The 25,051-nt window shown below is 39.4% G+C and overlaps 1 protein-coding gene across 1 annotated transcript in view; it reads right to left on the minus strand.

The window, feature by feature from the left end:
* Positions 1–425: 425 nt before the first annotated feature.
* The window catches only part of LOC128661387 (uncharacterized), a 509,641-nt gene continuing 485,015 nt past the window's right edge, over positions 426–25,051 (minus strand). The window contains exons 13-15 of the mRNA XM_053715646.1: positions 17,549–17,604; positions 10,549–10,714; positions 426–2,410 (exon numbers count right to left, since the gene is read on the minus strand). Coding sequence (XP_053571621.1) covers positions 2,403–2,410; positions 10,549–10,714; positions 17,549–17,604 — 230 coding nt within the window. The 3' untranslated portion in view covers positions 426–2,402. The remainder of the gene's footprint in view (positions 2,411–10,548; positions 10,715–17,548; positions 17,605–25,051) is intronic.

Here is a 25,051-nt window from a genome sequence, read left to right on the forward strand (position 1 = left end):
CTGCTTAAAAGCCACCACTACTCTACTGAAGAGATTGATGTGCACTCAGCTAAACCTAAATCCTTGCTTGCAGGGAAAAGTACCCAAAAAAGGTATTCATTTCTTCAGACACCAAACTTCACCTCCTCCATTGACAAAGGCAAAGAGAATGACTGGGGATTTTGGGAAGGGGAGTGACATTGAACAGCTTTGCTGTGGTGTTCTTTGCCTCCTCCTGCTGGCCAGGAGAGATATTACCACTATTAATTGAATGACGTTGTGGACTCTCCATATCTTAGGAAAGAAATGTAAAAAGGTCTAAACATGAATAAAAAAGGATATGTAAATTTCCAGCCGCACCCATTTTTGTTAAAGGCTGCAGTTTTCAGGAATTAGTATTAGATTATTAAACACCTCATCAACTACCAGACACCTTCAATGCAATGTTGTTAAATTTGAATGTCATTTTATTAGAAATCATGCATACTTTAATATTATATATATATATAAAATACAAGTGCAATAAGAACTTTGTGGTGATACAGAATCCGGATATCACTATGGTGGTTTAATTTCCATGGAGAAACTTACTAGTACAAGACATGCCTCTCCATAATTTTCATTGCTTGAATTTTGGTTTCTTTGGATCTAAAAAGCCTGCATGAGCACAGTATATTCTGATCCAAAATGACGATCAATTATTGTTTATAAGCCTCAAGTCCAGTGAATAATTTATTTACATATTATTCCTTTAGTGTCTGTCACAGCACATAATATGTTAGTTTCAAACCAAAAAAGTAGAAAACATTTTTGTTTTAACTCATTCACCCTTCAAAATTGATTACAGTTTCTTAAATTGCTTATTACCTATCTGGTCTCATTTTATGAAGGAATCTTCATCGAAAACTTTAAAACCATCATTACTCATTATTTGAGAGAACCTCTGGAATTAAATCACATCCGCAAACCCACACATTTGATACTAAGGAGTCTAAAATACCTGCAACTTTTAAGCCACCTTTAGTTACAAAAAAAAAAAAAAAAGTACCAGTATCTGTTCTGTAAGAATTTTCAAAACATAAAATGAATTTAATCTGGCTGTAAAATTGTATTATCCAAGGGATGATCGAAAAGTTGCAGGCAAATAGCGCTTTTCATTCAAGTCCAAGAAGAAAACAAATTCCAGTAACACATGCTCATGACTTTCGTTTTCAACATAGCTTACCCAATTAATTTAATCTGCCCTTCAATAACATTAAAATATCTAAACAAATCAAAAGAACACAATCACAACAGCTTGATATGTTTAAGCTAGCACTGCAAAAGCAGGTCTTCACCTGTCACTAAGAAACAGAGAAAATGGTAGACACAAAGATTTCAAACTACCACAAGTACAGGTCAGGAAGTCTACAGGGAAGATTATCTACTTTGTGTGCTTGTGTGTCATATATACTATACATTTATCATTTTTATATTAAATAACACCAGAAATATGTGAATGGGTAATGGCAAAGAGCAACCAGAAAACAATAACAATACTAGATTCTTAACCATGTGTCTGGCTTCATAGAGGTGGCATATGAGCTGATTAAGTATAAATAATTATTTTTATTCCGACCTAATTTTATGCTATCACCCACCCGCCTAGTGTGTCTAGATTCCTCTTAATGATACTGAGCAGAGAAACAGAGCAACAATTTAATGATTTCCTGAATTACAACTTAATACCAATTTAATGCTAATCTTAAATACTAGATTCATGGCTGGCAAACAGCCGAGTAACAGATTTGTTTTATGATGAGCTTGCAATACATAATTTATCAATACCAAGCATCTTAATTTCATGGAAGCTTGATAAGCTCTGGTCTGCCTAAGAATTATATTCAGAGATAAAGCTATTCTGGACAGCATACCTTAGAACCTTCCATGACTTTCTAAATCTGTCATAATAGCTTACCATATTAGGCAAGCCATGAAGTCTTAATGTTTCAGGACTCTCCACCCTCTGAGCCAGATATCAGGTTAAGAAGATTAAACATACTAAGTGCAAAAAATGTTACAGTTGGAAGCACAAGTCTTGATGGGTAAAAAAGCAGCAGCTACATATTTTTCTGGGGAATTCATAGAAGAAGCGGAGCATGGAGGCGTAAGGATACATCTGGCCTTGATGTCTGAAGTACTTAGCCACACTGGATGACGGGAAAAGATGGTGAAAGTGCTGGCTAGAAGGTTGAAAACATCTTCTCTGTGGTTGATTGTTCATTGAGGCTTCATTCTGGGGTACTTCAATCTGCAGTAAAACAGTGTGGCGATTTTGGTGGTGGGTGGAGAACAAGAACAAGTGGGAGGGAGACATGATAACAGTTGAAAGGGAAGGAGAGCAGACAATGAAGGAGATGGAAGACGACACCATAAAGTCATCATTAGATGCCTGGAAGATAAAAAGCATTTGTGTTTTCTTTTTTGTTCATTTCTTATATTTTAAGCTGGGAACTCTCAGAAACAATCATCATTAAAACTACATATACAAAGAAATATGAAAAGCTTGTAAAAGAAGCCATTGTCAAAAAGTAAACTTCTGTTTTTACAACCAAAAAATTAAATGGCCAAATTATTACAGCAACTATATATATTAAAGCACGCTCATATACTTTTCAAATGTTAAACAAGAATTCCCTCGTCTTGGATGATTCTCAAAATAGCACTCACCAAATAAGACTGGCCTCTTTTATAAGGGGATGGGACAGAAACCTGACGCTTTAAACTTTACCTTTTAAGGTGTCCGTAAGACTAATCCACCTTTCTCCTACATACTATAATAGTTAACGAGCAGAAACAAAATGTAGGAAAGCTTGGTAGGTGTTACTTTTGGAACTGTGATAAGGACATTTTGGAATATAATTTATTTTACTACTTATCTTGTCTCACCTTAGTAGTATTCATCAATGACTTTCTACTAAACTGAAGAATGGAAATGAAGACAGAAAAATAAAAAATGTAAAAAATGTAAAACACATCCTAGGCCAATCAAGCTTTATTTAGATACTAAAAAGTATGGAAAACCACACATTTGCCCTCACTACTTGAAAAACAAATGCTGTTCCAAAGGCTTTAGAGAGTAAACTAAACAGATATTTCATAAAACTAAATCATATAAACACTTTATGGGACATGAAACCCCCATTTTTCTTCAATGATTCAGATAGAACATACAACTTTCCAAATTACTTCTGTTGTCAAATTTGCTTCATTGGAATCCTTTATTGAAGGAGCAGCAATGCACTACTAGAAATTAGATGAACACATCAGTAAGCAAATGATAAGAGGTATATATGTGCATCTACCAACCAGCAGCTAGCTCCCAGCTCCTGGGCCTACCAATGTATGGTTTTCAACAAAGGATATTAAAAGTGCAAAGCAAATTAGATAATTGAAGTAAATTAGAGAGTTGTTTAAAATTGTATACTCTATATGAATAAATTTTAAGGATAACAGAATGTATGAAAATTTGTAATAACAGATATGAAACTGATTTTGTGAGTTTGCAAAAGTATCAAATGCTACCAGATCAACAATAATTTTGAGCAACTTTCTAATTTACTCCTATTAGCAATGTTTCTTTGTTCTCTTGCCATCTTTATTTAAAAAGCAGGAATATAAAGCTTAAGAGCCGGCCCATTTTTGGTTGAGAACCTGGGTAATGCTTGCTTATTGGTTTGCTAAATGTAGCCACCAATAAACAAGTGCTATCCAAGGTGCGGAACCTAAAATAGGCTGGCTCCTAAACTTTAAATTCTTGCTTTTTAAATAAAGATAGCAAAGAAAAACTGATAATAGGACTAAATAAGAAAGTTGCTTAACCCTTTGAGTGCTAATGACGGCTCTGAGCCGTCACAGAGTTTCCCACTCTGGTGCTAATGATGGCTCAGAGCCGTCACTAGCACTCTCCCACCTTGAGGGAGATCTCGGGGCTCCCACCCACTCCTACCCTGGCGATCGTGCCTGTAGAGTGACAGGCATCGCCGGGGCTTCCCGGTTTGCGTGCTGACGTCACGCGTAATAACGTGATGACGTCATCGCGCAACTTTATATTTAACAATGTTAAGTATAGGAGCAAGGGGCATGCTGCTTAGAAACCTGTATCTCATGCATCTAAGCAGCTACAGACCCCCAAGACCCACCATTGGAAAGGTAATCGCCTAACCTTTCCAACAGTGTAAGTCTTGGGGGTCTAAAAAAATATATAAAAAAAAGTATGTTAAAAAAAATAATAAAAAAACCTTTAAAAATCTTAGCACCCAGGTGGGAAAGTGCTTAGCACTCAAAGGGTTAAAATTGTTGCTCTATCTGAATCATGAGAGAAAAAAAACACACAATTTATGCTTACCTGATAAATTTATTTCTCTTGTGGTGTATCCAGTCCACGGATCATCCATTACTTGTGGGATATTCTCCTTCCCAACAGGAAGTTGCAAGAGGATCACCTACAGCAGAGCTGCTATATAGCTCCTCATCTAACTGCAATATCCAGTCATTCGACCGAAAACAAGCAGAGAAAGGAGAAACCATAGGGTGCAGTGGTGACTGTAGTTTAAAATTAAGAAATACCTGCCTTAAAATGACAGGGCGGGCCATGGACTGGATACACCACAAGAGAAATAAATTTATCAGGTAAGCATAAATTATGTTTACTCTTGTAAGGTGTATCCAGTCCACGGATCATCCATTACTTGTGGGATACCAATACCAAAGCTAAAGTACACGGATGAAGGGAGGGACAAGGCAGGCACTTAAACGGAAGGTACCACTGCCTGTAAAACCTTTCTACCAAAAATAGCCTCCGAAGAAGCAAAAGTATCAAATTTGTAGAATTTTGAAAAAGTATGAAGCGAAGACCAAGTCGCTGCCTTGCAAATCTGTTCAACAGAAGCCTCATTTTTAAAGGCCCATGTGGAAGCCACAGCTCTAGTAGAATGAGCTGTAATCTTTTCAGGAGGCTGCTGGCCAGCAGTCTCATAGGCTAAGCGGATTATGCTTCTTAGCCAAAAAGAAAGAGAGGTTGCCGAAGCCTTTTGACCTCTCCTCTGTCCAGAGTAGACAACAAACAAAGCAGATGTTTGACGAAAATCTTTAGTAGCTTGTAAGTAAAACTTTAAAGAACGAACCACGTCCAGATTGTGTAATAGGCGTTCCTTCTTTGAAGAAGGATTAGGACACAAAGACGGAACAACAATCTCTTGATTGATATTCTTATTAGATACCACCTTAGGTAAAAACCCAGGTTTGGTACGCAGAACTACCTTATCTGCATGGAAGATCAGATAAGGAGAATCACACTGTAAGGCAGATAACTCGGAAACTCTACGAGCCGAGGAAATAGCTACCAAAAAAGAACTTTCCAAGATAAAAGTTTGATATCTATGGAATGAAGAGGTTCAAACGGAAGCCCCTGAAGAACTTTAAGAACCAAATTTAAGCTCCAAGGTGGAGCAACAGGTTTAAACACAGGCTTGATTCTAACTAAAGCCTGTCAAAATGCCTGAACGTCTGGAACATCCGCCAGACACTTGTGCAAAAGAATAGACAGCGCAGAAATCTGTCCCTTTAAGGAACTAGCTGACAATCCTTTTTCCAATCCTTCTTGGAGAAAAGATAATATCCTGGGAATCCTGACCTTACTCCATGAGTAGCCCTTGGATTCACACCAATAAAGATATTTACGCCATATCTTATGATAGATTTTCCTGGTGACAGGCTTTCGTGCCTGAATTAAGGTATCAATGACTGACTCGGAGAAACCACGCTTTGATAAAATCAAGCGTTCAATCTCCAGGAAGTCAGCCTCAGAGAAATTAGATTTGGATGGTTGAAAGGACCTTGAAGTAGAAGGTCCTGTCTCAGCGGCAGAGTCCATGGTGGAAAGGATGACATGTCCACCAGATCTGTATACCAAGTCCTGCGTGGCCATGCAGGCGCTATCAAGATCACTGATGCTCTCTCCTGCTTGATTTTGGCAATCAGACGAGGGAGCAGAGGAAACGGTGGAAACACATAAGCCAGGTTGAAGGACCAAGGCGCTGCTAGAGCATCTATCAGCGTTGCCTTGGGGTCCCTGGACCTGGATCCGTAACAAGGAAGCTTGGCGTTCTGGCGAGACGCCATGAGATCCAGTTCTGGTTTGCCCCAACGATGAATCAATTGTGCAAACACCTCCGGATGGAGCTCCCACTCCCCCAGATGAAAAGTCTGTCGATTTAGAAAATCCGCCTCCAAGTTCTCTACACCTGGGATATGGATAGCTGATAGGTGGCAAGAGTGAATCTCTGCCCAGCGAATTATCTTTGAGACTTCTAACATCGCTATGGAACTCCTTGTTCCCCCTTAATGGTTGATGTAAGCCACAGTCGTGATGTTGTCCGACTGAAATCTGATGAACCTCAGAGTTGCTAACTGAGGCCAAGTCTGAAGAGCATTGAATATCGCTCTCAGTTCCAGAATATTTATTGGAAGGAGTGACTCCTCCTGAGTACACGATCCCTGAGCCTTCAGGGAGTTCCAGACTGCACCCCAACCTAGAAGGCTGGCATCTGTCATTACAATTGTCCAATCTGGCCTGCGAAAGGTCATACCTTTGGACAGATGGACCCGAGATAGCCACCAGAGAAGAGAATCACTGGTCTCTTGATCCAGATTTAGTAAAGGGGACAAATCTGTGTAATCCCCATTCCACTGACTGAGCATGCAGAGTTGCAGCGGTCTGAGATGTAGGCGTGCAAACGGCACTATGTCCATTGCCGCTACCATTAAGCCATGAAGTCCAGAAGATATCCCTGGGATATAATTTCCAACGCCCAGGGATCCTGTACATCTCTTGCCCACGCCTGGGCGAAGAGTGAAAGTCTGCCCCCTACTAGATCCGTTACCGGATAGGGGGCCGTTCCTTCATGCTGTCTTAGAGGCAGCAGCAGGTTTTTTGGCCTGCTTACCTTTGTTCCAGGTCTGGTTAGGTCTCCAGACCGTCATGGCATCAGAAACAAAAGAATTGGCTATCTTAAGTGCTCTAAGCTTGTCAAGTATGTCATCCAATGGAGTCGCTACCTGTAAAGCCTCTTCCAGAGACTCAAACCAGAATGCCGCAGCAGTGACAGGAGCAATGCATGCAAGGGGCTGTAGGATAAAACCTTGTTGAATAAACATTTTCTTAAGGTAACCCTCTAACTTTTTATCCATTGGATCTAAGAAAGCACAACTGTCCTCGACAGGGATAGTAGTACTCTTTGCTAGAGTAGAAACTGCTCCCTCCACCTTAGGAACTGTCTGCCATAAGTCCCGTGTGGTGGCGTCTATTGGAAACATTTTTCTAAAAATAGGAGGGGGAGAGAACGGCACACCTGGTCTATCCTATTCCTTAGTAATAATTTCTATAAACCTTTTAGGTATTGGAAAAACATCAGTGCACACCGGCACTGCATAGTATTTATCCAGTCTACACAATTTCTCTGGCACTGCAATTGTATCACAGTCATTCAGAGCAGCTAAAACCTCCCTGAGTAACACGCGGGGGTGTTCAAGCTTAAATTTAAATGTAGAAATATCAGAATCAGGTTGCATCATCTTCCCTGAGTCAGAAACATCACCCACAGAACGAAGCTCTCCTTCAGCTTCTGCATATTGTCAGACATAGCTCTTAAAGCGTCAGTATGCTCTGTTTTTTCGTCTAACTCCAGAGCTATCTCGCTTTCCTCTAAATTCAGGTAGTCTGGCTAATACCGCTGACAGTGTATTATCCATGACTGCCGCCATGTCTTGTAAACTAAACGCTATGGGCGCCCTAGATGTACTTGGCGCCATTTGAGCGTGAGTCCCTTGAGCGGGAGTCAAAGGATCTGACACGTGGGGAGAGTTAGTCGGCATAACTTCCCCCTCGTCAGATTCCTCTGGTGATAAATTTTTTAAAGACATAATATGATCTTTATTGCTTAAAGTAAAATCAGTACATTTGGTACACATTCTAAGAGGGGGTTCCACCATGGCTTTTAAACATAATGAACAAGGAGTTTCCTCTATGTCAGACATGTTTGTACAGACTAGCAATGAGACTAGCAAGCTTGGAAAACACTTTAAATCAAGTTAACAAGCAAATATAAGAAACGGTACTGTGCCTTTAAGAGAAACAAATTTTGTCCGAATTTTAAAAACAGTGAAAAAAGGCAGTAAATCAAACGAATTTTTTACAGTGTGTATAATAAGCTAACAGAGCATTGCACCCACTTGCAAATGGATGATTAACCCCTTAGTTCAAAAAACGGATAAAAAAAACAATATAGACGTTTTTTAACAGTCACACCAAACTGCCACAGCCTTGCTGTGGGCCTACCTTCCCCAACAAACGATTTTGGAAAGCCTAAGAGCCCTTTAGAGATGTCCTATAGCATTCCGGGGACTCCTGGAGGAAGCTGGATGTCTCAGTCTGTAAAAGTTACTGCGCAAAAAAGCGCTAAATTAGGCCCCTCCCACTCATAGTAACACAGTGGAAAGCCTCAGGAAACTGTTTCTAGGCAAATTTAAGCCAGCCATGTGGAAAAAACTAGGCCCCAATAAATTTTTATCACCAAAGTATATATAAAAACGTTTAAACATGCCAGCAAACGTTTTATATTGTAAATATAAAAGAGTATTACCTCAGAAAGTAAGCATGATACCAGTCGCTATTAAATCACTGTATTCAGGCTTACCTTACATAATTTTGGTATCAGCAGCATTTTCTAGCATTCACATCTTCTAGAAAAAATCTTAACTGCACATACCTCATAGCAGGATAACCTGCACGCCATTCCCCCGCTGAAGTTACCTCTCTCTTCAGTCATGTGTGAGAACAGCAATGGATCTTAGTTACAACCTGCTAAGATTATAGAAATCACAGGCATATTCTTCTATTTTTCTGCCTGGGACAAAATAGTACAACTCCGGTACTATTTAAAAATAACAAACTTTTGATTGAAGCAAGATAACAGCTACATTTCACCACTTTCCTCTTACTACCTCCATGCTTGTTGAGAGTTGCAAGAGAATGACTGGATATGGCAGTTAGGGGAGGAGCTATATGCTCTGCTGTGGGTGATCCTCTTGCAACTTCCTGTTGGTAAGTAGAATATCCCACAAGTAATGGATGATCCGTGGACTGGATACACCTTACAAGAGAAATTGGATTTAGTATCCCTTTAAGTTTGCGCCAGGTCTGTGAATAAGCTTTTAAATGGTAGGGGTCTGAGACTAACCAGAATTTATTTTAACCATTTTAGTGCTGTGGGGAACCAGATACAACAATTAGGGGATTTAGCTTTCCAAATAGGGCTACATTACTGCCGAAAATAGTTAAGCAGGCACATGACTTTATAAGGGTTTTTTATATTCTGATGACAGAATTGTGCAGTGGAATAGCACATACATTATGTATGTACAGTATATTATTAAAATTGCAGAATATAATATCATGGGAAGTTGAAGGGATTTAAGGCTCTTGTGTGTTGGGGTATCTCGACTCCTCCTAGTGGTCATGATGGCTCATGGACTATCACAAGCTGATGACAGTAATGGGTCATATCAAGGTCCCAGCTGTGTTATTTGTAATGCTATGCTACGTTTTGCCATCCACATAAAAATAAGAAATTTCACATAAGACATTATTTGACTTGCACTACAAAGTATGTAGTGCATCTTAAGTTGCATTTGTGGTAAATTTTACATAGGTAAAACTACCGATGAGCTATAACCCGATATGGCCAATCATAGATCAGCATTCCAATAAGCGATCACAACAGGCAAAATATATCAACCTGTAGCAAGACACTTTATGCAATACACATTAATAGAGGATGTACCACCATAGAGATCTCTGCTAGAAACTGCTATGATTAGAAATCCGTTGGATACACAACCTTAATACCATTCATCCACATGGACTGAAGTCATATTGACTGGCACTATTTCTAATGAAGCTATATGCATCCTTTATAAAAAAATATTTGCACTAGAGCCCTCTGTTGAGTAGGTCCGCTATTGCTTATAACCATCTGAAAAATTGGTATTTCAGACTCTGGATTTAAGTATTTTCCTGTAAAAGTGTCCAGTCCTACTGGTGAGTGCTAATAGGATGAACCAATCAGCTTGTTTTGGGGCTGGATGGATGACATTAATTCAGTTAATATTCCATAATACTTGTTATGGCTTTAATTTTTCTTTTGCCTATTTAGGGGTTATAAAGTATATCAATATAACAATGATGGTTGTGCAAAGCTGGGGAATGGGTAGTAAAGGAGTTATCCATCTTTTTAAACAATAAAAAAATCAAGTAGACTGTTAATTCTACATTAAACTAAGTAAAAAAGGTGTCTGAATGCAAAAGGCACAGCTAACATTTAGTGTTTAATTTAAGAATCTTGTTAATACGTTTGCTTTGTTTTTTTCTTTCTTTCAAAGTCAATCAGAGAACCAAACCTTGGAATGTGTACAACAATCCATTTAAAAGGTAAATCTATAAATTAAACTTTAAATGTCAAACATGCTTACTTGTCTCTGGTATCAGAGCGTTTAAGCTCTGACTTTCCCTTTGATCCCCACCTAATGTGAGGGCTGCCTCCCCTAGTCCGTTTTCATGTGCCCCTGTGGTTGGTGTCACTGAATCCTCTTTCTGTACAGATAGGGCAGTCTCTTCTTTAGATGCACAAAATTCCTCCTGTAACAAAGTCATACTGCACATAAATTCTATCGTCATAGCTTTCAAATTTAATGTTGCCCCATCAAAAAAACATTAGCATAACATCTAAAAACAAATGTAGAAATTACTGAGCAGACATCAGCGCTATGTGCAGAATTACTCGAAGAAACATTAAACGCATTGTAAGCTGCATGATAATGAACCTTCATACAAAAAAAAAAAAAAAAAAAAAAAGGATTAACCCTCTACATGCCAGGGGGCAAAATGTTTTATCATTGGAACTTCATTACGATGTAAACATTTGCTTGAAAAAGAAAAACCATGCGATCGTTAATGCGATCACGTGATTTAAAGGCCGGGATCAGATCATGGGGGACTGCTTATATTGCAAGGCATGCCCACAGGTCCATTTTTTCTTTCATAGGTAGGAGAAGGCTGCAGAACGCCATATAAGGTAGGTTGTTCCATGCCGTCCTAACTGCGTTAAAGCCCAACGCTGCTATGAAGGCATGGGATGTCCTAATGGCATGAAGGGGTTATTGCAGCTTTATTTTGTCAAATGTAAATATTGTCATATATTCTTTCATATAGGTGATAAGAGTCCACGATTTATTACTCCTGGGAATTACCTTTCCTGCCACTAGGAGGCAAATATTCCCAAACCTCAGAGCTCTATATAAACCCTCCCACCTCTATAGTAGTCAGTCTTGTCTTTGCCTCCGCTGGAGGTAGGTGAAGAATGAAGATGTGCAATATTGTTTGTTATTTTATTTTAGGGTTTCCTGGTTAGGACCCTGGAGTGTCCCTCTTCAGTACTGATTGTCATGAGGGTCTTATTGGAGTATTAGGCATTAAGTTTATTTTTATCCTTTTATTTAAAGAGGATAAAAATATTTTTTTGGTCATATAGTGCAGGAATCTTCCTTTGCATTTATTTGGCCTGTAATCCAGGACATGCTTAAAAAACCTACTGGTAACATACTCAGTACTAGGTTAAAAGCTTTTAGAGGTAAGCGTTGGGGGCATTTGTATCTCATGGTGGACTCCATTAGGAATGCCCTGGCCAGCTTAGTAGTGCTAGTTTGTAAGCACATATATTCTTTGAGCTCAGAGGGATAAATATTTTTTTATTTAAGGGGAATCGTTAAGGAAAATTTTGCACCTTTTTTTGCACTTGTTGCTCAAGCACATGATTGTTTGGCGCCCTTTTTTTGCTATATAGTTGTCCTGGATGCTGCGGTCGCTGCCTTTGGTTACCTCTGAGCTCTATATTTATCATGAATCATGCTGATTCCTTGCAAGCTGGGCCTAATCCAGATTTAGAAGCCTCATCAGATAAGCATTTTTCAATAATTTATAAATGTGTTTTATGTAAACAGGCTGAGGTTCTCCCTCCTGCTCAAGGATGTAATGCTCGTCTTCAAAAATGTATGCATAGTGACCAACCTATTGCATCTTTGGCTTCTAAAGGGATTGACTCTCATTCTGTTTGTTTTTATTCTGGAACAATTGGAACCCCCCTCCTTTTCTGAGGGAGTACATCAAGTGCACTATCACAGTTCTGATGACTGCCTTCCCCCCACCATGTAAAAGGAAAAGGTCAGTGTCTGATTTGCCTTCTAGTAGTACTGGTATTTATAAATCCCACTGTGAGTCAGTTATGTCTGAGGGGAAAGTGTTATCTGATGATAAAGGAGTCTGTCAGGCTTTTAATACTGATTTATCTCCTTCTGTGTTTTTATTCAAGACTGAATGGAAATGCCGGAGATATAATCCGCTCTTTGCTTGCTTTAGAGGCTTCCGATGATATCTCTGCTGAGGAGACTTCTAAGGGTAAGCTAAATACTTTTTTTTAAACAGAAGATTACATTTCTGATTTTTTTCCTGTTTCTATGGCTGTTTCCAAAATTAAGGCGAAGGATTGGCTGAAGCATTTAAGTATTTTTAGTCTTCTCCCAGATTTAAGAAAACGTACTTTTTTTCAGTCTGCCAAGTATGTGGATGATGCTATTTCTGCTTTAGCAGAAAAAATAAATAAAAAAAATACTCATACTATGGAAAATATTTTTTCTTTTAAAGATACATTAGCAGCTATCTCTAAATGGTTAGAGAATCTCTCTAATCATGTTCTTGAGGAGTCTGATAAAGATGATTTTTTGAGATCTTTAAAATGTGCTAATGCTTTTGTAGGTGATGCTATTCTTGATATTATCAAAATTAGCTCTTAGAATTTGTGTCTTTTAGTTGTTGCCAGAAATGCTTTATTGCTTAAATCTTGGTCTGCTGATGCAGTTTTTAAAAATAAATTACTTTCTATTCCTTTTCAAGGTAATAGACTCCTTGGGACTGTACTTGAAAATATAATTTCAGCAGCTACTGGTGGCAAGATAAGAGGTTTAAGGGTGAATTTAAAACTTCTAGTCAATTTAGTTCCTTTCATCAAAATAAGGAGCAACAGTTGGCTGCCTCTTCCTCAAATCCAAGTGGCTCAGGTAAGCTCTGGAGGCCTGGTATTAATTGGCACAAGTTGAAGCAGTCCAGGGTTTTACCCCTACTTTTAAGTCAGCATAAAGGTGTGGCCCCCAGTCCAATATATCTGGTAGGGGGCAGGATGATGCATTTTCAGGATGCATGGTTTCACTCCGTTTTAGATCCTTGGGCTCTGAAAATTGTTTCCCAGAGTCATCTGTTAGGATTCAAGTCAGTCTCCCAGAGACAGATTTTTCCTTTCAAAAGTACCAAAGAACACTGTAAAAACTCAGGCTTTTCTTAAATGTATTTCAGATTTGGAATCTTATAGGCATTATAATCACAGTTCCTCTATCAGAACAGTGGAAGGGGTTTTTATCCAAATGTCTTCATAGTTCATTAGAAAGAAGTAACTCTTCGGCCTGTTCTAGATTTGACAATTTTGAATATGTTTATCTGGATTTCTACTTTCAAAATGGAAACTGTCAGGACAATCCTTCCTTTTATTCGTCAATGTCATATGTCAACCATAGACTTGATGATTACCTGCATGTTCCAATTCATTTGGATCTCCACCAATTTCTGAGGTTTGCCTTTTTGGACAAACATGATCAGTTTATGGCCCCTTCTATTTGGTCTAGCAACTGAAATTAAAAAAAATTAAATAGCAACTACAAACTTCTAGGTGTCTTGGTCTCAGTCATTAGATCTCAGGGGATTTTAGTGAATTTCTTATCATCCGACTGTTGTCATTTCTTCAGCCCCATGGTTGGAAAGTTAATTTGCCAGAGTTTTTATTTTTTTATTCCTCAGACAAAAGGTAACTTTTCTGGGATTTCAAATAGATTCAGTCTATTGTCTTTAACAGAGACAAGGATGTCAAAATTAATGTCTGTCTGTCTGAATATTCAAGCTCAGCCTTTTTCCCTAAGTAGCTTCCTGTATGGAAGTAATAGGTTTTATGGTGGCAGCATCAGATGCAGTGCCTTATGCCTGGCTGCATAGGAGGCCCCTTCAGCTTTGTATGCTAAATCAGTGGAACTATCCCAGTTTTCACAGTCCCCTAGCAATGTAGTCTCCCTCACGGTTGTTAAAGAATAAGTCTTGTCAAAATTAAATTGTCATGATTCAAATAGAACATGTAATTTTAAGCATTTTTCTAATTTACTCATTTTATAAATTGTTATTTGTTCTCTTGGAAGCTTTATTTGAATGTAAGCTTAGGAGCCAGCCCATTTTTGGTTCAGCACCTGGGTAGGTAGCGCTTGCTTACCAATCAGAAAGTGCTACCTAGGTGCTGAACCAAGAATGGGCTACCTCCTATGGTTACATTCTTGCTTTTTCAAATAAAGATACTAAGAGATGGAAGAAAAAAAAATTGATAAAAGTAGTAGAAAGTTGCTTAAAATTGCCTGCTCTATCGGACTCACGAAAGTTTAATTTTGACATGACTATTCCTTTAGTTCCCAAGCCTATTTCTCAGGGAGCAAGCTTTGCTCGTCCTCTGTGGACTGTTATTTCGACAGATGCAAGTCTGTCTGACTAGGGTACAGTATGGGGTTCTTGCCTTGCTAGGGGATTTTGGGCATCTTGGGAGGTGAAGTTGCCCATTAATATTTTGCAACTCGGAGCAATTTATAGGTCTCTTCTATTTTGGCCCCAGTTTAGTATAGAATCCTTCCCTCAGTTTCAGTCAATGTCACAGCTGTGGCATATATCAATCACCAGGGGAACCAGAAGTTATCTGGCAATGAAGGAAGTTCACAAAATTCTGGATTGGGCAGAGATCCATCATCGTCATACCTGCAGTTCATGTTCCAAGAGTGTGAAGCAGATTTTCTCAGTCATCAGACTATCCACCCAGGGGAATGGTCTCTTCATCTAGAAGTAATCAAATTGTGAGTTTTTGGGGAATGCCAGAGATAGCTCTTATGACTTCCAGGTTGAACACCAAGCTTCCTCAGTATTTCTCCAGGTCCAGAGATCAAAGAGCTCTGGAGACAGATTCTCTGAGGATACCGTGGTCATTTTAGCTGTCTTATGTGTTTTCTCCTCTAGTATTGTTTCCAAGGGTAATCAAGATCAGGCTAGAGAATGCATCAGTGTTTCTCACAGCTACAAAGTGGCTTAGAAGAGTTTGTTTTGCAGTTCTGGTTAAGATGTCCAGTTGCCAGCCCTGGCCTCTTCCTCTAAGAAGAGATCTTCTGTTTCAAAGCCTTGTTTTCCATCCAGATTTTTAATCTCTAAGCTTGATGGCTTGGAAATTGAACGGATAGTTCTTTGTCAGAGAGGTTTCTCTGAGTCTGTTATTAATTCCCTTGTTAAGGCTAGGAAATCTGTTTCCAGGCAGATCTATAACAAAGTTTGGAAAGCTTTTGTTTTTTTGTGTTCTGATCATAATTATTCTTGGCGTTCTTTTAGGATTCCCAGAATTCTTTAGTTTCTTCAGGGTGGTTTGCAGGAAGGTATTTCTGCTAGTTAGTTGAAAGGCTAAATTTCGGCCTTCTCTGATCTTTTGCATAGGAAAATTGCTTATCTTCCGGATGTGCATAGTTTTGTTCAGGTTTTAATAAGAATAAAGTCCGTGATTAAACCTATTTCTCATCCTTGGAATTATTTTGGTTCTAGAGGTTTTACAATCTCCTCCTTCTGAACCTATGCATAAGGTGGATGTTAAGTTTATTTCTTGAAAATCTTTCTTCATTTTGGCTATTTCCACTGCTACAAGAGTGCCTGATTTGTCTTTTCTATCTTGTGATCCTCATCTGATTTTTTCACAAGGATAAAGCTGTCTTGAGGACTTTTGATTTTTTTTTTTTTTAACCTAAGGTTGTTTTTTCTGCAACTTTATTAAGGAAATTGTGGATCCTTCTCTTTGTCCTGATCCAAATACTTCTTTAGAGAGAGTTCTTCATATTTTGGATGTTGTCAGGGCTTTGAAGTATTATCTTGAGGTTACTAAAATCTCAGACAAACTCCTGATTTGTTTGTTCATTTGTCAGGTAAGCGCAAAGGTCAGAAGGTGTCTTCTGTTTCTCTGACTTCTTGGATTAAACAATTAATCCATATGGGTTATATAGAAGCATGTCAGACACCTCCTAAAAATATCAGGGCTCACTCTGTAGCCACTTCATTGGCATTCAAGAATGAGGCTTCTGTGGAACAAATTTGCAAGGCAGCTGCTTGGTCATCCTTGAATACATTTCTAAATTCTACCATTTTGATGTTTTTGCTTCATCTGAAGCTGATTTTGGTAGGAAAGTGTTTCAGGCAGTTTTCCAGGACTCAGAATTCTGTTTCTGGGTGTTTTTTTTTCTTATGGTTTAAAAGGATGTTGAATCCCTCCCTATTTTTTCCATTACTTGTGGCCTCTGTCACAGCTTGAGTATTAGTTCCCAGGAGTAATGGATCAGGGGCTCTTATTGCCTATATGAAAGAAAACAATTGATATCTTACCTGATAAATTCCTTTCTTTCATGGTGATATGAGTACACAAGACCCCACCCTGATTTTTTTTATTTTAATTATTTTTAGCACATCCTTTTTTCCCTATTTCCTCTAATTATTTTGCTCTATTTAATTCTCTGTCGGCTTGGCTATACACCAGACTGATTACTACAGAGGTGGGAGGGTTTATATAGAGCTCTGAGGTTTGGGAATCTGTACCTCCTGCTAGTGGCAGGAAAGGCAATTCCCAGGAGTAATAAATTGTGGAATCTTATGACCACGAAAAAAAGGAATTTATCAGGTAAGATATAAATTATGTTTTTCACTCATTTCCCTTTTCCCGAAAACAAAGACTCTTGCTAAGCAATCACAAACTATTACACATATATAGGATTTTACCATGTATAATTGTTTGCACTTGTGCAGTAAGAAAGAATGGGGTAGCACTGCCCTCATCTCTGGGTTAGCACTAATTAAAGTTTAGATAATTTATAAAACAGACATTTGGGCACCTACAATAATCATGCCAATCACACCTAAACTACCTATTATACCCTAGTAGTGCAAAGAATGTTTTTCGATCAGGATTGTTGATGCAAAACTGATAATCTAGTTTAAAGAGATCAAATGACTAGAGACAAAGTGATAAGAGTGGCTAGAGACAAAGTGATAGAGTGGAAAAACACTAGTTCACAGAAAAGTAGGTAACAGTATTAATCCAAACCTCCCTAGAAGAAAGTGGAACAAGTACAATTTTAAAGGTATTTTACAGCAAAAGGCAACAAAATAAATAATGAATGTATATTGTAATAAGTTATACTTTAAATAATAAAATATTTTATACACATTGTTACATTTTTAGTTTAATGGCTCTTTAATAATACTGAAAGGTAAGGGGGGATGGGTTTAAATTATTCAAATTATTCCCACATTTACTTTATCTTGAAGGGTCTCTGCCTTGTTTTCCTCTTCATTCTTTGTGTCGCCTCCACCTACCACAAAGTAAAAAAGTGAGAAAGATAAAAATCATGGTACTAACTCATAGAAACTAGGACTTAAAATGTATTAACATAATTTTCCTTATCCATGTTTAACTGCATAATGGTGGTACACGATCTGACCTTTAAAAAGTCAAATTTAAATTTAGACAGGGGCCAATTTAAAAGGACAGTCTAGTCAAAATTAAACTTGCATGATTCAGATAGGGCAGGCGCATTTTAAACAACTCTCCAATTTACTTTAATCATAAAATTTGTATTGCTCTGTTGATATTCTTTGTTGAAAGCTAAACCTAGGTAGGCCCATTTGATAGTTTCTAAGCCCTTGAAGGCCTTAAAGGTGTGGACTTTGAATGCTGGTGCATGGGTGATCACGTATGCTGCTGAAAAACAGTAATAACTTCTACTAGAAGCATTTTTGCTAAAGGAAGTATAATGCAAAAATTATTCAATTTAAAATTGAAACACACATTTAAGTTTTGACCTTTCTATCCCTTTAAAAGGGACATTAAAATGATATTAAACCCAATGTTTTTCTTTCATGATTCAGATAGAGCAATTTTAAGCAACTTTCTAATTTACTCCATTTATCAATTTTTTTGTTCTCTTGCTATGTTTATGTAAAAAGCAGGAATGTAAAGCTTAGGAGTCGGCCCTTTATAGGTTCAGCACCCTGGATAGCGCTAGGTTATTAGTGGCTACATTTAGCCACCAATAAGCAAGCGTAACCCAGGTTCTGAAACAAAAATGGGCTGGCTCCAAATCTTTACATTCCTAAAAGAAAGATAGTAAGAGAACAAAGAAAAATTTATAATAGGAGTTAGAACTGCAAAAACTAATCGTTATAATTGATAATAATCGATTATGAAAATAGTTGTCAATGAATCTCATCGATTAGTTGGTTTACAATTAGTTGGTCTGTGCACAACACCAGCTTTTTCACTCCAATAAGCTTATGCACAAAGTATAGTGTTTTATGGTTATGGGACGTCTCACTTTTTCAGGACAGTATAAGTTTACAACTACTCCTGGCTTATGTGCAACCCAGAAATAATAGGAGTCATCATTTAGACTGTTTATATTAAATCAGCTGATTTGGGACTATGCTTTGCATGATATAGTGCCAAGCTTGTTATTTACACCTAGCCCTAGATTGATGCGGGTGTTTGAATTGATGTCACTATTATCTGTTTGCACAATTATTAGCGGATTGCTTGATATTGCTGATTATATGTACTGTATAGATAAATGTGTAAGGCTTTGTCTTGTTATTGATATATAGTCCTTATCACAATTTATTAAAAAATATAAACAAAAGTGCTATGTACCAGATTCAGCCGCTATAAGTATATATCTGTTATTTTTACAGCGGACTAGATACTGTTCCCTAGTCTTATAGCTGGTTATCTACTATTGAATATAGATATTCAAGATATTTTTATGTTAGAATCAAGTCCAGGCTTACTTTGTTAAGAGGCCCCTTGCCAAGGTGGAAAAAACTTAGCATTGGTGAAGAGCTAACAAAGATAAATATCCTACTTTGGCGAAATTAGCAAAACCCTTATTATATATCTGAACACCTCTTCTCTGCTGCAAGCAAACTAGCTTGCAAAGAGAGAGCCAGGAGCATGTGGTCATGCATTTAAATGCAAAGTTTCTGAAAGCGTGAATAAAAGAATGTTATTAACAGTGATAGTCTACCTCTTTCTAGATCTACCTCTTTTTAAAAAGTTTGTGGTATAAAAAAATGCGCAAAAAAAAAAAAAAAAAAAAGTGCTCTGCTGCTTAAAAATTTGACAGTTGTGTTAATGTATAATTTTAGTCTGAAGTTTATATTTGTAACACTCGGTATGTGGATTTTATTTAAAATATAGGAAAATATTATAGATTCTTTTTTTTAATCCGATTTGTTTATCCGATTAATCGAAAAAATTAATTTAGTATGAAAATATTCGTTAGTTGCAGCCCTAATAGGAGTAAATTAGAAAGTTGCTTAAAATTACATGCTCTATCTGAATCATTAAAGAAAAAAAAAAAAAATTTTATGCTTACCTGATAAATTTCTTTCTTTCTTGACACGATGAGTCCATGGATCATCTAATTACTAATGAGATATATCACTCCTGCCCAGCAGGAGGCGGCAAAGAGCACCACAGCAAAGCTGTTAAATATCACCTCCCTTCCCTCCCACCCCAGTCATTCGACCAAAGTAAAGGAGAGAAAGGAAGCAACCAGGTGCAGAGGTGTCTGAAGTTTATAACATTCCAACAACCTGTCTTAAGAAAAGGGCGGGCCGTGGACTCATCGTGTCAAGAAATAAATAAATTTATCATCAGGTAAGCATAAATTTTCTTTTCTTTCTAATGACACAATGAGTCCACGGATCATCTAATTACTATTGGGAATCAATACCCAAGCTAGAGTACACAGATGATAAGGGAGGGACAAGACAGGAAACCTAAACGGAAGGCACCACTGCTTGAAAAACCCTTCTCCTAAAAGCGGCCTCAGCCGAGGAAAAAGTGTGAAGAGAGGACCAAGTTGCAGCCTTGCAAATCTGTTCCACAGAAGCTTCATTTTTGAATGCCCATGAGGAAGAAACAGTCCTCGTGGAATGAGCCTGGAGGCTGCTGTCCAGCAGTTTCATAGGCAAAACGAATAATACTCTTCAGCCATAAAGAAAGAGAAGAAGCCGTAGCTTTCTGTCCCTTACGTTTCCCCAAGAAAACCACAAACAAGGCAGAAGACTGACGAAAATCCTTAGTCGCCTGTAAATAAAATTTTAGAGTATGCATCACGTCCAGATAGTGTAGAAGCCGTTCCTTCTGAGGAGGAGGATTACGACACACGGAAGGAAAAACAATCTCCCGATTAATGTTCCAGTCAGAAACTAATTTAGGTAAAAAAACTAATTTTGTACGTAAAACTACCTTATCCGAATGAAAAATAAGGTAAGGAGACTCAATCTGTAATGCCGAGAGCTCTGACACTCTACGAGCAGATGAAATAGCAACAAGAAACAAAACTTTCCAAGATAACAACTTAATATCTGAGGAATGCATAGGCTCAAACAGAGCCCCTTGAAGAACCTTAAGAACTAAATTAAGACTCCAGGGAGAAGTAACTCGTTTGAACACAGGTCTGATCATGACCAATGCCTGACAAAATGATTGCACGTCTGGTACGTCCGCCAGACGCTTATGTAACAAAATAGACAAGGCAGATATTTGACCCTTTAGGGAACTTGCCGATAATCCCTTCTCCAAACCCTCTTGGAGAAAAGACAGAATTCTAGGAATCCTAACTCTACTCAGAGAGTAGCCCTTGGATTCACACCAATATAAATATTTCCGCCATATCTTGTGGTAAATCTTTCTAGTCACAGGTTTATGAGCTTGAATCATGGTCTCAATGACCGATTCCGAAAATCCCCGCTTGGATAAAATTAAGCGTTCAATCTCCAAGCAGTCAGCTTCAGAGAAACTAGATTTGGATGAAGGAAGGGATCCTGAAGCAGAAGGTCCTTCCTCAATGGAAGTCTCCAAGGTGGAAGAGATGACATGTCCACCAGATCTGCATACCAGATTCTGCGAGGCCACTCCGGTGCAATGAGGATCACCGACGCCCTCTCCTGCTTGATTCGAGCAATGACTTGAGGAAGAAGAGCGAAAGGAGGAAATGGGTATGCAATACTGAAATTCCAAGGTACCGCCATGGCGTCTATCAGTACAAGCAGAGAAAAAGGAGGACAAATCCAGACTGGTAGCCAGTGCAATAGAGTTTTATTCTTCCAAGTAATAGTTTAGCTCAGGCAGCTCAAACTATCTGACATGTTTTGCGCATGTCACATGCGCTTCTTCAGAGATAGTTCTATCAGTACAGCCTGAGGGTCCCTTGACCTCGACTTGTGCTTTGGAAGCTTGGCATTCTGCCGAGATGCCATAAGATCCAATTCTGGCTGACCCCACATGAGAATCAGGTTGGAAAACACTTCCGGATGGAGTTCCCACTCCCCCGGGTGAAAGGTCTGCCTGCTCAAGAAGTCCGCCTCCCAGTTGTCCACTCCTGGGATGTAGATCGCCGACAGACTGCAATCGTGGGTCTCCGCCCACTGAATTATCTTGGCTACCTCTGTCATGGCCAAGGAACTCCGTGTTCCTCCCTGATGGTTGATGTAAGCCACTGAAGTTACGTTGTCCGACTGGAACCTGATGAACCGAGCCAAGGCCGACTGGGGCAAGGACAGAAGCGCATTGAGGATTGCTCTCAGATCCAGAATGTTTATGGGTAGAACAGACTCCGACTGAATCCAAGCTACCTGAGCCTTTAAAGAGCCCCAGACTGCTCCCCATCCCAGAAGGCTGGCGTCCGTTGTCATAATCACCCAAGAAGGTCAGCGAAAGCAGGTTTCTTGAGAGAGGTGATCCTGGGACAACCACCAAAGAAGAGAGTCCTTTGTCCCCTGCTCCTTGGAGACAGGTCCGCATAACCCCCGTTCCACTCCTTGAGCATGTTTAACTGTAGAGGTCTGAGGTGGAAACGGGCGAACGAGACGATGTCCATAGCCGCTACCATCAGCCCGATTACCTCCATGCACTGAGCCACTGATGGCCGAGGAGAGGACTGAAGCGCTAGGCAAGAATCGAAAATCTTTGATTTCCTGACATCTGTCAGAAAAATCTTCATGGACAAGGAATCTATTATAGTTCCCAAGAAAGTTACCCTTGTATTTGGAACTAAAGAGCTCTTTTCCAAATTTACCTTCCATCCGTGAGATCGTAGGAAAGACAACAATATTTCTGTGTGCGATCTTGCATATTGAAAGGATGGCGCCTGGACCAGGATGTCATCCAGATAAGGTGCCACTGCAACACCCCGTACCCGGAGCACCGCCAACAGAGATCCCAGAACCTATGTAAAAATTCTGGGAGCTGTGGCAAGGCCAAAAGGAAGAGCCACGAACTGGAAGTGTTTGTCTAGAAATGCAAACCTTAGAAACTTGTGATGATCCCTGTGGATGGGAACATGCAAGTATGCGTCCTTTAAATCCACTGTTATAAACTGGCCCTCTTGGACCAGAGGACGAATGGAACGAATCGTTTCCATCTTGAAGGACGGTACTTTGAGAAACTTGTTTAGACTCTTGAGATCTAAAATTGGTCTGAAGGTTCCCTCCTTCTTGAGAACCATGAACAGATTGGAATAGAACCGCAGTCCCTGCATCAGGACAGGAACTATCACTCCCAGATCGGAGAGGTTCCGTATACAGCGTAAGAACACCTCTTTTTATCTGGTCTACAGATAATCTTGAGAGCAGAAACCTGCCCCTGGGAGGAAAGTTCTTGAACTCTAGTTTGTATCCCTGGGACACTATGTCCACTGCCCAGGGATCCTGAACATCTCGAACCCAAGCCTGAGTGAAGAAGGAAAGTCTGCCCCCTACAAGATCCGGTCCCGGATCGGGGGCAGTCACTTCATGCTGATTTTGATTCCATAGTAGGCTTTTTGGATTGTTTTCCCTTATTCCAAGACTGATTGGGTCTCCAGGAAGGTTTGGACTGTTCTTGCTTGGAAGAGGAAGCGGAAGAATTTCCCTTGAAATTTCTAAAGGAACGAAAATTACTCTGACATCCCTTTTGCTTGTTTCTCTTATCTAGGAGGGAGAAAATGACCCTTTCCTTCTGTAATATCAAAGATAATTTCCGTCAAATCCGGTCCAAACAAAGTCTTTCCCTTGTAAGGAATCGCTAAAAGTTTAGACTTAGAAGATACATCCGCAGACCAAGGTTTTAACCATAAGGCTCTGTGGGCTAGCACCGCAAAACCTGAAATCTTTGCTCCCAGCTTGATAACCTGCAGGGAAGCATCTGTAATAAAGGAATTGGCCAACTTAAGGGCCTTTATCCTATCCTGGATCTCTTCCAGGGGAGTGTCTGTCCTAATAGCATCAGAAAATGCATCAAACCAATAGGCAGCCGCACTAGTGACGGTAGCAATACACACTGCAGGTTGCCATTGTAAACCCTGGTGTACATACATCTTCTTGAGTAACCCCTCTAATTTTTTGTCCATAGGATCCTTAAAGGCACAACTATCCTCTATGGGGATAGTAGTTCCCTTGGCCAGAGTGGAAATTGCTCCTTCCACCTTGGGTACTGTTTGCCAAGCCTCCTTGATAGAGTCTGCTATGGGAAACATCTTTTTAAATATAGGGGATGGAGAAAAAGGGATACCCGGTCTCTCCCATTCCTTAGAGATGATCTCAGTAGCTGTCTGGTACAGGAAAAACCTCCACCAAGGAAGGTACATCAAAATATTTGTTTAGCTTACTGGATTTCTTAGGATTAACTACAACCATGGTGTCGCTGTTGTCCAATGTAGCTAAATCCTCCTTGAGTAACAGATGGAGGAGTTCTAGCTTGAATCTGAAAGTTTCATCAGGAGGAATTACACTGTCAGAATGAGATTTCACCTTCAGATGCTACCGAAGTATCCTCCTCCTCAGGTTTCTGGGAGGGGGCATTCGAAATAGCAACAACTGCGTCAGTAACCTCGTTTACTGAATGCTTATCTTTCCTCTTGCACTTTCCCTGCAGCATAGGAAAAGCAGACAACGCATCAGAAACCGCAAAGGACATGAGAGAAGCGATGTCTTGCAACGTTACTCCAGGAGGAGGTGTTAGAGAGGAAGCGGAGGGCACTGCATGTGTGGGCGATACAAGTTGGGACGCTTGAGGAGAAAGCGGCGGCATATATTGAACATTGTCATTAGACTCCTGAACAGCATCCGCCTTGGAAAATGTTGGCTCAGAGAAAAGTCTATCCCTATAATTTAAAGTTCTCTCAATACATGAGGAAGAGAAGGGGATTGGTGGTTCCACATTGGCATCAAAACGCAAAGAACAAGTGACATTTTGCAAAGCCTCTTGGCCCATTCTGACTCACAAAGGATCAAATCAAAGAAAAACCTTAACTTTTTAATAAAATTTAGAACAGAAAAAAATTGTTACTGTCACTTTAAATTCTAAACCGTAACTTTTTAACTTTTGTATGTAGAAGGAGCTAATTGACTACATAAATTATTACAGATCCTCTCTATACCTCAGCTTCTTTGCTGAGGTGCCTACCTGCCCTGTTGCACTGGCTCTTTACAATCCCTTCTAGGCAAAAGATTGGAACTCGGCAGAGGATAAAGTGAGCCGCTCTCCGGTCCTAGAAACGCATGTTTTAGGCAATCGTGTTTCTAAACAGACCCTGTAATCTCCGGCACTCGGAAGTAAAGGAAAAGTGGCGCGCCCCTATTGCCCGTCTGGGGGCCTGGACTTGCTCAATAACCTGGAACCTAAGTTGACTGATCTGATGGCCAGCAGAAATAAAATGGTGGGCGACAGGAGCAGTGTGTACTTTGCATCTTATGTTGCTTTTATGCTCTGTGATGCGG

The sequence above is a fragment of the Bombina bombina genome, chromosome 5 (assembly GCF_027579735.1).
Source record: "Bombina bombina isolate aBomBom1 chromosome 5, aBomBom1.pri, whole genome shotgun sequence".
Taxonomy (NCBI): Eukaryota; Metazoa; Chordata; class Amphibia; order Anura; family Bombinatoridae; genus Bombina; species Bombina bombina.